The sequence below is a fragment of the Helianthus annuus genome, chromosome 9, assembly GCF_002127325.2.
Source record: "Helianthus annuus cultivar XRQ/B chromosome 9, HanXRQr2.0-SUNRISE, whole genome shotgun sequence".
Classification (NCBI taxonomy): Eukaryota; Viridiplantae; Streptophyta; class Magnoliopsida; order Asterales; family Asteraceae; genus Helianthus; species Helianthus annuus.
Genome location: NC_035441.2, coordinates 176,172,704 through 176,185,038, shown reverse-complemented (window position 1 = coordinate 176,185,038; position 12,335 = coordinate 176,172,704). Strand labels below are relative to the sequence as shown.

General features: G+C 38.1%; 1 protein-coding gene across 1 annotated transcript; it reads right to left on the bottom strand.

The window, feature by feature from the left end:
* Positions 1–5,533: 5,533 nt before the first annotated feature.
* Positions 5,534–7,684, bottom strand: LOC110879728 (homeobox-leucine zipper protein HAT5). The gene is made up of 3 exons (XM_022128250.2): positions 7,050–7,684; positions 6,408–6,796; positions 5,534–6,178 (listed from the first exon to the last, which is right to left on the bottom strand). The coding sequence occupies exons 1-3, from the start codon at positions 7,216–7,218 to the stop codon at positions 5,780–5,782; spliced, it is 957 nt and encodes a 318-aa protein (XP_021983942.1). The 5' UTR covers positions 7,219–7,684; the 3' UTR covers positions 5,534–5,779.
* Positions 7,685–12,335: the final 4,651 nt, after the last annotated feature.

The window sequence follows — 12,335 nt, the reverse complement described above, 5'->3', positions numbered from 1 at the left end:
AATCAAATACACTATAGATCCTTTTCTTATACAACTTGCAGTTTTCATTACAGAGATGAATTTAGTGGATCTAAAAGGTTTATCTCCTTTAATTGAGATCTTTTCACCTCTTGGTGATTTTAATTGAATTGTCTTTTGATCACATAAAATACTGGCTTTATTGGCTATTAACCAATCCATTCCTAACACGACATCAAATCCATCCAGATTCATTGGGTAAAGGTTTGCAATAAACTTTTGATTAAAAATTTCTATTCCTGCTCCCTGCAAGATTTCAGAAATCCTAACAGTTTCTCCATTTGCGGTTTCTACTAGACATTCTTGTGGTAGTTTAGTTAATGATTTATTTAGGAGTTTGCAAAATGAAGTATTAATAAAACTTTGGTTTGCACCAGAGTCAAATAATATTTTAGCAAAAATATCATTAACTAAAAACGTACCAGCAATGACGTCTGGGATCATCTTAGCTTCGTCTGTAGTCAAAACAAATGCTCTAGCATTTCTAGGGTTCTTGTTATTTGCAGCTGGGGTCAATTTTGGGCAGTTTGTCTTGATATGACCTGGTTCCCCACAGTTGAAGCATACCCTGCTATTAGCTTTCTTCCTGCAATCTTCTTCCTTGTGACCTGAGATTTTGCAAAAATTGCAATATATGGAGCATTTTCCAGAATGCTTCCTTTTGCAATACTTGCAATAAGGTGCAGATGTAGAACCTACATTCCTACGGTTGAAATTCTTAGAACGGAGTTCTTGGGTAAGCCTTTGGGATAAGTTTTTCCTCTGATCTTCTTCCCTAGTACGGATTAGTTCGTCTGTCAAGGTATTGGCTAGTTCTACGGCTTCTTCTATGGTTTGAGGTCTAGCTGCCTTGACTACATGCCTAATTTCTCCAATTAATCCCCAGATGTAACGGGAGATTAACACTGGTTCGGGTGATGCAAGGGTTGGTACCATCCTAGCATATTCAAAGAATGTGGTAGTGTAACCTTTACTGTCTACCCCGGTCATTCTAAGATTTAGGAACTTATTTGCTATCTGTTCTTTTTCATTGGGAGGGCAGAATTTCCTTTCTACCATGTTCTTGAATTCTTCCCATTCCATATTATAAACCCTATCACTTCCTCTGGATTGGAGGATAGTGTTCCACCATTCCAAGGCTGCATTTTTAAACAGATTTGAAGCAAACATTATTTTATCTTCTTCAGTACACTTGCTTATTTTCAGAACTGCTTCAGTTTTCTCTATCCAGCGTAAAGCTGCAATGGGTCCTTCATTGCCCGAGAATTCTATTGGTTTGCAGGACCAGAATTCTTTGTAAGAACAACCAGGTGGCATGGTTCTTCTTCTTTTGGGAACGGGCGCTTGAAGTATAAGTCCATTGTTCACGCTGTTTTCTGGTTCAGTTGGTCGCTTACTGCTATGCTTACTTTTATTATTCGCTTCTTGAACTGTTTGAATAATAAATGGCATTGCATCTATAATTCCCTGTGCCACAATATGCTGAACGGCACTATTATCCATTTGGTTTCCATTGTTATTGTTGTCCGGATTCTCATTAACCACGTTATTGTTACTCTGGTTATCGTTATTCAGATTATCTTGATTTCCCTCGTCGGCCATCTGAATTTTTGACATTTACCAAATATTAATATCACAAATAATATTTGAATATAGCTAATCACATGACACGCACTTTTTAACCAAAAGCGTCGAGCATTGCGACTTTTACTCTTTTTTATATAGTATGCATCAATACACACCAGTACAGAAATAAAAATTTACAGTACCGACTGAAATATAAAGCTACAATACTAATAGTATGCATCCGTAGTTTTTTTTTCCTAACACATACACACATATATTATTATATTATTATTACTACTACCGTCCTTTCATCACGTTCACTTATATGGATTCATCCAGAAATCCATATTGCGTTCGTCGTACTTCCAGACGAGACGCTCTCCCACTTGTCGCATTCGATCACTGCTTTCTAAAATTTCCTCCCCAAAAGTCCTAAGTTCCTGGACATTTTCTGCACTCATTGGGGGTGCAGGTTCTAGGACTGGGTTTGGAAACTGAGGTACGGGTTCCTGATATGGAGGCATAGGGGCCTGATACGGGTATGGATTCTCTAAAATTTCCCTAACATATGCATCACTAATGTTGTAGGGATCTTGAGGATCTAACCCTGGGTAAGCTTCTAAGTTGGGCATTGGCACATTTTCCTGTATTGGGTTTTGTTGCACGTAGTCCCTAACATCGTCCCACCAGGGGTCGTAATTGTTTGGGTCTAGAGGATCAGGTGCAGGTATCCTAGGTATCTCCTCCGGGTTGAAATCAGGCATTTCTATCTGGTCTTCTACTTCCATGGGTTGGTCAGGATTTTGTGGTTGTGGTGCTAGCATTTGTTCCAGGTTTGGGTCGGCAGCAGTGGTTGCTAAAATATGGATATTAGCAATACCCCTATTGAGCATATCCTGATTATAAGCATCAGTTTCTCTTTTTGCTGCGGCTAACACTCGCTGTTCCTGCAACTTTTTCATTCTTTTCCTACGCTCGTGCGCTCCCCTACTGAACCATCCCCTCTTTTTCTGAGGAAATGGCTCTTCAGACTGAGCCTTAAACACAAAGATCCCTTCTTCTGTGTCAGCAGAATACCCTGAGAGGGCAGGCTGAGAAGAGGAGGTGCCTTCTCTCCTAGGCGAACCAGACAGTTGACGATAGGCGTCAGAAGGTCCTTGGTCACTCATACTGTAAACTAACAAATAGTCAGATAACACATAACAAGTAAATACAATTATGCACGTATTTCCATAGTTTATTTCCTAACACTTTGAATTTTGATGTCAGCAGAACACTTCTGTGGCTGAATCAGTGGCATAGCTCTGATACCACCTCCTGTCACAACCCCCGATCCCTATTGCCCGGGAACGGGCGTCCGTGAGCCAGTTGCGGTGGTATCACGTTATTAATTTATTTGGCAGCGGAATTTTCATCAGGACCGTAGTTAGGAAATATTTAAATCAGAGTAAACCACCTCGTTTTATAATATTAAACAAATGGGTAAAACCCAAGTTTTTATTACAAACTGAATTACAGGGATAAATCCCACTTTATTGAAATAAACGCTTTCTTTTATTTAGGTAACTTTTATAGCCACTTTTCCAAGCCTTCAGTGCTCTCCAGCTGGCTTCTATTTGGCTTTCACATTTTGTTACCTGAAACGCGTTTTTAAAAAGGTTTTGTCAGTGGAAAATACTGGTGAATGAATCTCAGTTTAATCAAGTATTGATAATTTAATTTAAACAGTATTGAGGGCGATTACAATGTTTCCATCTACCCAATTACTCATTCAGTAGTGTCACGTCTGACTGAGGGTCATATTACACATTGGCTAACTCGTCGTCCAATGGTAATGTTACTCCAATTTTGTATACAAAACCCCAACATACCGGCAGTAATTGTAGAATTACAAAGACTCAATCACTGCTAAATTGCATTGTAAAAAGGTTAAGGTTTTGTAAAAACTGTTAATAAAAAGGAGATTACTCACATTGCTATTCTAGGGTTTTCCTTTATGATTTCCTGGTGAATATCTATAATTTACACAAATGCACGTGTGTTAGTATAATAACCCATTTTAACATTAGTAATACCCTCCCCGAGACGGCATTCCAACGACTACGTCGGGCAGAACCACGACAGCCGTTACGGAACCCTAGATCAATCGGGCAGAGTACCTAATACGTCACCAGGGGTTATAATACTTACATCGTAGCAGAACCTCGCTATTTTAGGGGGTATAATACCCGGCTATAATAACTCCCTACAGAAAGTGTGATTTGAGAATCGAAAATTGAACGAGCAGACTGAACTCCCGTTGCCTCCTATTTATAGTTGTGAAATCGGACATCCTCGCGGCCCGCGTGAAGTAAGGCTAGGCCTTACGCGGCCCGCGTCAACAGGCGGTCAAAGCGTAGCTTGTCCGGATCACCTACTAGCTTCGACACGATGATGGCACGTGTCGGCTCCGGGTCATGCCACAATTCAGGAGGCTCGCGGCCCGCATGGACTTAACCAAACTTGTACGCGGCCCGCCTAAACTTATGGTTTTGGCGAAGTCTGGTTTCACATTCGCGCGGCCCGCATGAGCTTGAGGTGAGGCCCTACGCGGCCCGCCTCAGCTTAACAATTTTTTTGTTTTTATTTATTTTATATAGTATAATCTATTTTCGGGGCCCGGTTTTCACATACGGGGTACATATAATGACATATTGATATATTTAAAAATATATTAGGGTGTCGGAATTATTATGATAGGTGTCGGTTTTACCGAGGGTTGTTATAACACCGCCTGATGAAACCTTATAGTTAAAACATAAAGGACGAAAAGTGCAATATTCCCTTTTTTCTAAGTCAAACTTGGCTCGAGTTGACCAACTAGATTCGATTCTGATCGAGGTTGATCGCTTTTGATCAATTCCAAGTTATTAGGCGGAGTTGAAAAAAATTGTCTCGACAACCTACATTGTAGTGATTACTCGCCCTAGTAAACCTTGTTTTACAATATTGCGTATGAGTGCAAGTATCAAATAATAAAGTAACACAACCATCTAAATAGACCCGGGTTATGTAAAGCAATTATGCATTTGCCAGGTCATGTAAAACAATTATGCATTCGAAATTGCATACATGGGTGCAAAATGAGTTGTTGAGAGACGACCCTATCCCAATTAGATGTGGGTCATGACGCATGTGAAGCACATGTATTGGTGTAAATGAATTGTTTACTAAACTAACCATTGAAGAAGATCACTAACCATGTGTAGTGGGGTATTATGAGGCATTATAGGGCAAAAAAAACGCCCCCTTCACCATTACATAGGGCATTATAGGGCATTATACGGCAAAAAAAATGGTTTGGCGTTTTAATGAAAACACCTAAAATCAATTATGGAAGGTTTGAATGGGTTTGACTAGCCAATGAGAAAATACTATGTTTTTTTTTTGTTTAATGATTGGTAGGGGCATTATAGGGCATTAGACCATCCGTAGTGGGGCGTGATTTTTAAAAAAAATTGCAAAATAACGCCCCATAACGCCGCCACCCCCATTACATGGGGCGTTATATTTAAAATTTTTTGAAAAATTTTGTCCCCAGCGTTATTTTAAAAACGCCCACATGCATATTAGGTTGAGAATGTGGACTTTGACTGGCCAATGGGGGCTTTACATGTGTAGGCTTCTTTTTTTTTTTTTTTAAATCCTTTTAAATGATTGGAAGGGCATTATGGGGCATTATACCCACTACACCACTTTTGCTATAATGCCCCCTTGCTGACTAGGACGCCACATGGCGCAAAACGCCCCATGGTGGGGGCATTATAGTGTTCTACCACTACACATGGTCTTATGCCCACTACACCACTTTTTCTATAATGCACAAATGTGACTAGGATGCCACATGTCGGATAATGCCCCATGGTAGGGGCATTATAAATTGTTACCACTACACATGGTGTAAGTAATATTTGAAAAACTTAATAGATAAAGACAAGATTGACGTTATAGTTGTTTACATGACTTTATTACTTGCTATCAAAATGAAAATACAAAAAAAGAAAAAAATACAAGAAACCAACATCACCACTCATGGATTGAGGGTGTAACAAGTTGGGACTTTATTCCTTTCTACATCATTCTTGAGAAATTTCACGAAGAATATATAACAACAATAAAACTTACATAATAACTTAACATAGGTCTCTGAGTTAACTCAGTAAGGCCAAAAACCAAAGGACTGGTCTTCACTGCCATCTTGATCATGACCATTGAACCCAAGGTAACAAGAATTCACAGCATCCAGTTCTGGGTACTCACCATTTTCAATCTTTGGCAGCATGTAGCCACTAACAGGAGTTACAAACATCTTCCCAAAGTTATCTTCTTCATCTAAAGATTCATCACTTTGATCTTGTTCAAACAAATAAGACGAATCACCCCGCTCCAATAAAGATTGGATCCCATCATTTGAGGTCTTTGTTACATCTTCATCATTCACACAATCTGCAACATGCTCTTGTTGTAGTGGCTCAAATGGGCTTTTAGTACTTGATGAATCCGAGGTTCCCTTTTCAGTTTCTTGCAGAAGTAACTTGTCACTTAAATCAAGAACCTAAAACAAGAAATTACGTTTGTAACTAAAGACGAGATTCGTTCTTGTGGGTGAGAAGTAGGTACAAATTTCATCTTTCGTGTGATATTATATTTCGTGATGTAATCTTATAAGTTTCTGTAGCTTTTTGTTGGCCGGTTTCTATATTTATATAGAAGTTTCGCTTACAAAAGTATTTAAACATTTTTTTAACCATAGATTTCATAAGTTTTAAGGATATAATAACTACCTCAGATTTTAGTTTCTCCTTTTCTTGAAGTAGATTCTCATAATTAGCCTTGAGTTGGTTGTAACTTTCTTGGAGAACATCATAGTCTTTCTCTAGCTGTTTGGTTTTCCACCGTGCACGGCGGTTCTGAAACCAGATCGCAATCTGTCTCGGCTGCAATCCAAGCTCTTTCGCTAGCTGAATCTTTCGTTCGGGCTCGAGTTTGTTTTCGGTCTCAAAACTTTTCTCCAAAAACTGAACTTGATCGGCTTTGAGTCGTCTTTTTTTCTCCGGATGGTGAAAGTAATCATCATATTCATCATCCCCATTGTCTTCTTGATCAAATGTTCGAAAAAACGAGCCACTTGACCCGTTTCTTTTGTCCTCAAAACTAACCATTGATCTGGACCCTGATGATGATTACAAAAGTCAACCATAAAGATTTTAGCCCATGTGTTTTCTTGATGATTATGAGGGAACATAAAGCTTCTTGTTTTCATCAAAAAGATTGTTTCAAAGACCAAAAAACACACCACTTTGATTGTTTTTTCAACATCCCAAATAAATTTATAAGTAGACAATACAGGGTCTAAAGTCAAAGGTTTGAATATAATCAATTAAACAGTATATGATCTAAAAATGTCAAAAAACGTAAGTGATTACCTACGAAAGAATGAGAGGATCCAGAGACAAAGAAGGAATCAAGAGGCTTAGAAGAAGAAGAAGACACCCTTTTGTTTGTTAGCATAACAGAACTAAAACCTGAGCCACCACCACCACCGACGGCATCACTACCAGAATCACCACCGTAGAGATAGCTCCGAGCTGCCATGGCTACCACTATAATATATAGTACCCACCAGAACTGCTTGGGTATATTATTATTACTCAACGAGCTGTCATTATTTTATGTATAAACGTGATGCTGTGAACAAGAAAAACTGAATCTTGTTATTGTTTAAGAGATGAGTTTGTTTAAATGATCTTGTGGCGGAAGAAGCTGGTGATGATGATCTCGGTGATGTGGGAAGTATGCGAACACCTGTTGGACACACCCATCATAACAAAACTCCCCGTCGGAAGTCAGCCTCCGATCTCAGAAAGGTGAACAGCAGCAGATTCGTGTGTGTGTGTATAGAGAGAGAGAGAGAGAGATAGAGAGAGAGAGAGAGAGATTGTTGTGTATATCTTTTGTGTAAAGAAGTATTGAAAGATAAACAAAGGGTTTGAAGAAGTTAATATATAAGCCCAAATAGAGGGATTCCTTGTGGTTAAGTAAGCGGACGTCTTTGCAGCATATTTTTTTGGTGACTACTGAGGTATATATTATTTTAAATAAATAATTACATTCTTGGTCCAGAACCTCAAGAAATCACTAATTTAGTGCTTTAACTTTATTATTAATTACACTACAAGTCCTTATTGGTAGTAATTGCTTGCACTTTTCATTTTTGTTGCTTCACTACGATATTAAATTAAATTATTATCATGGCTTGCGTGTTTCACTAACAATGCCGTTAAATATCATCATATGCTTTGTTTTTGTTCTTGTTCAATTAGTTTTTGGTGTTAATTTGTTTCTGGCGTGTAACCTTAAACAATTAACACCAATCCTTTTTAACCACTTAAAACCATCACCATCCACCACAATAACATTTAGATGAACCCAAATATGAGAAAACTAATGAAACAACTATAATGATTTCTTTTGACGTGTTAGGGTTTAATTAGAAATATGATGGATTCAACCTATGAACACACAAGATGTACAATGCGATAGTGTAGGTATATGATCATATCCGTGCTTATGTTGTATCCTACTATACATGAAACGATGTATTTTAGGGTCACAAGTACACCGGATGACTTACAACTCGAAATGTTTTGAGTGTAATCGAAAAATAGCATGGTTGGTGTGGGAGAGGTATACAAATGGTATCCGAGCAAAGCTTGAGGATTGTTCGGGTATGTGGAACCACTTGATGTTGACATTATTTGAGAGGGTGAGAAATATGTGTTTGCCATAGATAAGACCTATCCATGCATCGTTGACGCATTAGGGATGTCTTGTGGGTTTATGAGTCTTGGCTTTACCGGACACAACACATCTTAGGGCCATAAACTCAAACCTCATTAAAACTTCTTAGTAAATTGTGTTTTGGGTGGGAGTACTATTAAGATGGGTGTCACGAGCCTCTTAAAAAAATTCTCACGTGATTCCAAGAATGAGAGCTTGACGGTCACAATTGTATAGTATCATGGAGGACAATATTATGGGCAGGTAGGTTGATGCTTTTTTACGTGGGGTGTATCACATTCTCTTATCTAAAACATATACTTTTGTGTTAGTAAAAGCCATAGGTTAAATTAGGTGTGGTTACAAAACACCCCATTGTTTAATGTTGGGTTTTGTATATGTTATTTAGAAAACATGTGCAAGAACCTCCTCTACTTCGTTCCCTTGCATTTTGATAATAGTTGATTCACGAGTTGACATACTCATATTTTGATTAACTAGATATAGATTTTGATTAACTAGATAGAGGCGAGTGGATTAGAAAACTTGTTTGTTCTAATTTATTTTCTTTACAAATTTTCATAAAAGGAACTAGAAAATTTGAAAAATGAAAGGGTTGAGAAAACAAAAATATACGTATAAATAATTAAATAAGTAAAAGATACACCACAAGTTTTCAATGCTTAAAATTCTTATACTTATATTTATATATTATCAATTAGCAACATTACAAATCTTATATTCATTGAAGCTTGTGCTTAATTGGTTTGTCGGGTCTATAGTTCTTGTACATCAGGCTTATTTATTTGAAACCTATTTGTGTATATAATGGTTGTTTCTTTGTTGCGTGGCCTCATTGTGAAGACACTACTTTCTCTCTCTACAACTAACACACCCGTTCTTCCCCTTCCCCCACCACCCGCTCCATCGCCACTCCTCTGCTTGCATCGCCGCTCTCCCCCCTCTTTAACACCACCACATCTACATCGCAAGCACGGAACTTTGTTGTTTGGGTTAATTTAGTGTCGCAACCCCTGACCCCTGCCCCGGGAGGCGGGCGGCCGTCTCAGAGATGATGGTATTGGTGTTTTATCATTAATCTGGCAGGGGAAATTTCATCAGGACCGTAGTTAGAAAATATTTTATCAGAGTAAAACACCACATTTTTGTAATAATAAATATATTGGGATAACCCAAGTTTCCATTACAAACATATTTAGGCCATGTGTAGTCATAAAGCCCTTTTGGGGGCGTTATGCGACATGTGGCGCGCCACGTGTACGGGTGGGCGTTATGGGGCGTTATGCATTTAAGCCCGTAGTCATAAAGCCCCTACCCATCAATACCTAATTATTAATTTTCGTTTTTATTAAATAATTATAAAAACATTAACCTTTTTTTGATTGGTCCAAGCTTAATAACCTTCCTCCCTCACGCCGCGATAATATTAGCGCCTCCCCCAAATTTCTGAAACATGGCGCCTAGGGGGGTGGTGTTCCGGGCGTTTTTTGGGCGCCATGCTTGGCCAAAGCGCCCCATTACACAAGGGCTTATAGGGATAAACCCCTAATTTATTGAAATAAAACTTCTTCTTTATTTTAGGTAACTTTTATAGCCACTTTTCCAAGCATTCAGTGCTGTCCAGTCGGCTTCTATTTGGCTTTCACATTTTGTTACCTGAAACGCGTTTAAAAACATTTCATCAGCAAGAAATACTGGCGAGTGAATCCCAGTATAATCAAAACAGGTTTTATCATTTTACAATATTGAGGGCAATCCAACAATTACATTTGTTTATCTCTACTTTAATTACCACACACGGTACTGTCAATCTTGATTTGTGGTAATGTTACTACTCATAGTGTATTAAAAATTTTTTTATACAAAACCCCAACATACCGACGATAATTGTAGAATACAAATACTCAATCACTGTTAAATATAAATTAAAATAATTGAGGTTTTGTAAAAACAATTTATAAAAAGAAGGATTAACTCACATTGCTATTTTAGGTATTTCTCTTATGACTTCCTGGTTATAATCTAATAAATTAAACAATGCACACGCGTTAGTATAATAATCCAAATTTACATTAGTTATACCCTCTCCGAGACAGAACTCCAACGACTGAGTCAGGCAGAGCCTCGACATGCGTTATGGAGCACTAGATCAATCGGGCAAAGTATCTAATACGTAACCGGGGGTTAAAATATTTACAACGAGGCAGAGTTTCGCTATTTTAGTGGGTATAATACCCGATATTATTATTGCTTATCAGAAAGTGAGAGAGAAAGATCGAAAATGAACAAATTCCAACTAAATCTGATCGATCCTATTTATGGTGTTGATCCAGCACTTTCTCGCGCCCCGCGACGGAGTCAAGGGCGGCTTTCGCGGCCCGCGAGCTAGGCTAGGGTAGGCCCTAGCTTGGCTGAATCGACGGCTAGGCTTGACACGCACATGCCACGTGGCGGCTCAGGGGTGCCCTGGTGTCCAGGCTGTCGCGCCGCGCGACGAACTAAGGGCAGTCTGTCGCGCCCCGCGACAGACTTAAAATGTTGTTTTTATTTGATTTTTGTTAATTTTAAAGTATTTCGGGCCCACTTTTCGTATACGGGGTGTATTTTAGGACGTATAGGGGTGTTCTAAATATTTTAGGAGGGTTGTTATATTTAGGGCTCGTTTATCCCTAGATTCTAGGGTTTTGGTGGTTGGTTTGAATATGTGTTTTTCGACCCTTTGATGGGTTTGTTTGTTGCTGCACTTTGATGGTATTGTACCTGTTTTTTTTTTTGGGTTGTTATCGTGTGGCTTTGAAACCGTTGTGGTTGCATGTGGGTTTTGTTGAAGGATTGGTGTTATGTTGTGAGACTCTTGATGTCTTTGTTTGTTTGTTTGTTGTTGTTTGGGTTTTGAGATTTTGTACTTTTCTTGAGGTCACGTACAGGTTCTGTTTTAGAACCTTTGGCTTATTATGAGCTTGTTTTGTAATTAATGATCGATGAAGATGACACTTAGTGTTCATTAGAGAATCCTTTGCTCGAACAAATCTTACTTGTGTTTTTTTTTTTTTGTTAAAGTTATCTTTATTTTGTTGGTAAATCTTCACTTTTTAACTTGATGATGATGTTTTCCATTAAATATGAGGGTAATGCGATGACGATAATTTGGGTTTGGCATGGCATTGTTGAATGCAACCATAGGGGGCTTTTGAGCTTTGTTTTATTGTTGTTATATGCTTGATTATGGCAGTGACGATATGCAGGTTGATTTGTATATGATTAGTTTGCAACCGTTGGTTGCCTTAGACTATTATGCATGTCCTTTGCCATTCATATATGATCAATTAACAACATTATAAGGCATTTGTTGTATGTACCTTATGATTATTCATTTGTTGTGTATATAGTTGTTGTACATTGTTTATATTTGGTTATAATCTATGATAGGTATGATGGTGCTCGTCATTTGGCATGACAATATTTATTGCAAATGTGTCGTGCCACTAAGCATTAACGGTTTTGGTGCCTATCTAATTAGTTGCTAATATATAAAATATGTATATTTCTAAACTTGTAAACGAGCAATGATGTTTAAGTTTTGGGTTTTTTTCATTATGATAGCTTACGAGAAGCAACGGTAAGACCCAAAATTTCAAGCCTACAATATCGAAATTACGACTATGTAATAGCTCTTCAACTTTGTGCGCAATGGCAAATAACATTGTAAAAGCGTATGGCTAAAGCGATGTGCAAGAGCCTTTTTGTTCTATATATGAAATCAATTTGTATTATTTTTATATTTCTGCTTGAATTTTAAATCGATTCTAGTTCAGACATAAATTTACAGGCTTAAAATGTCAAACTCAAATGAAGAAATCAACGTTTTCAAACAACTTTGTTGTATACCTAAAGATGTGTCTGAGTCCGAC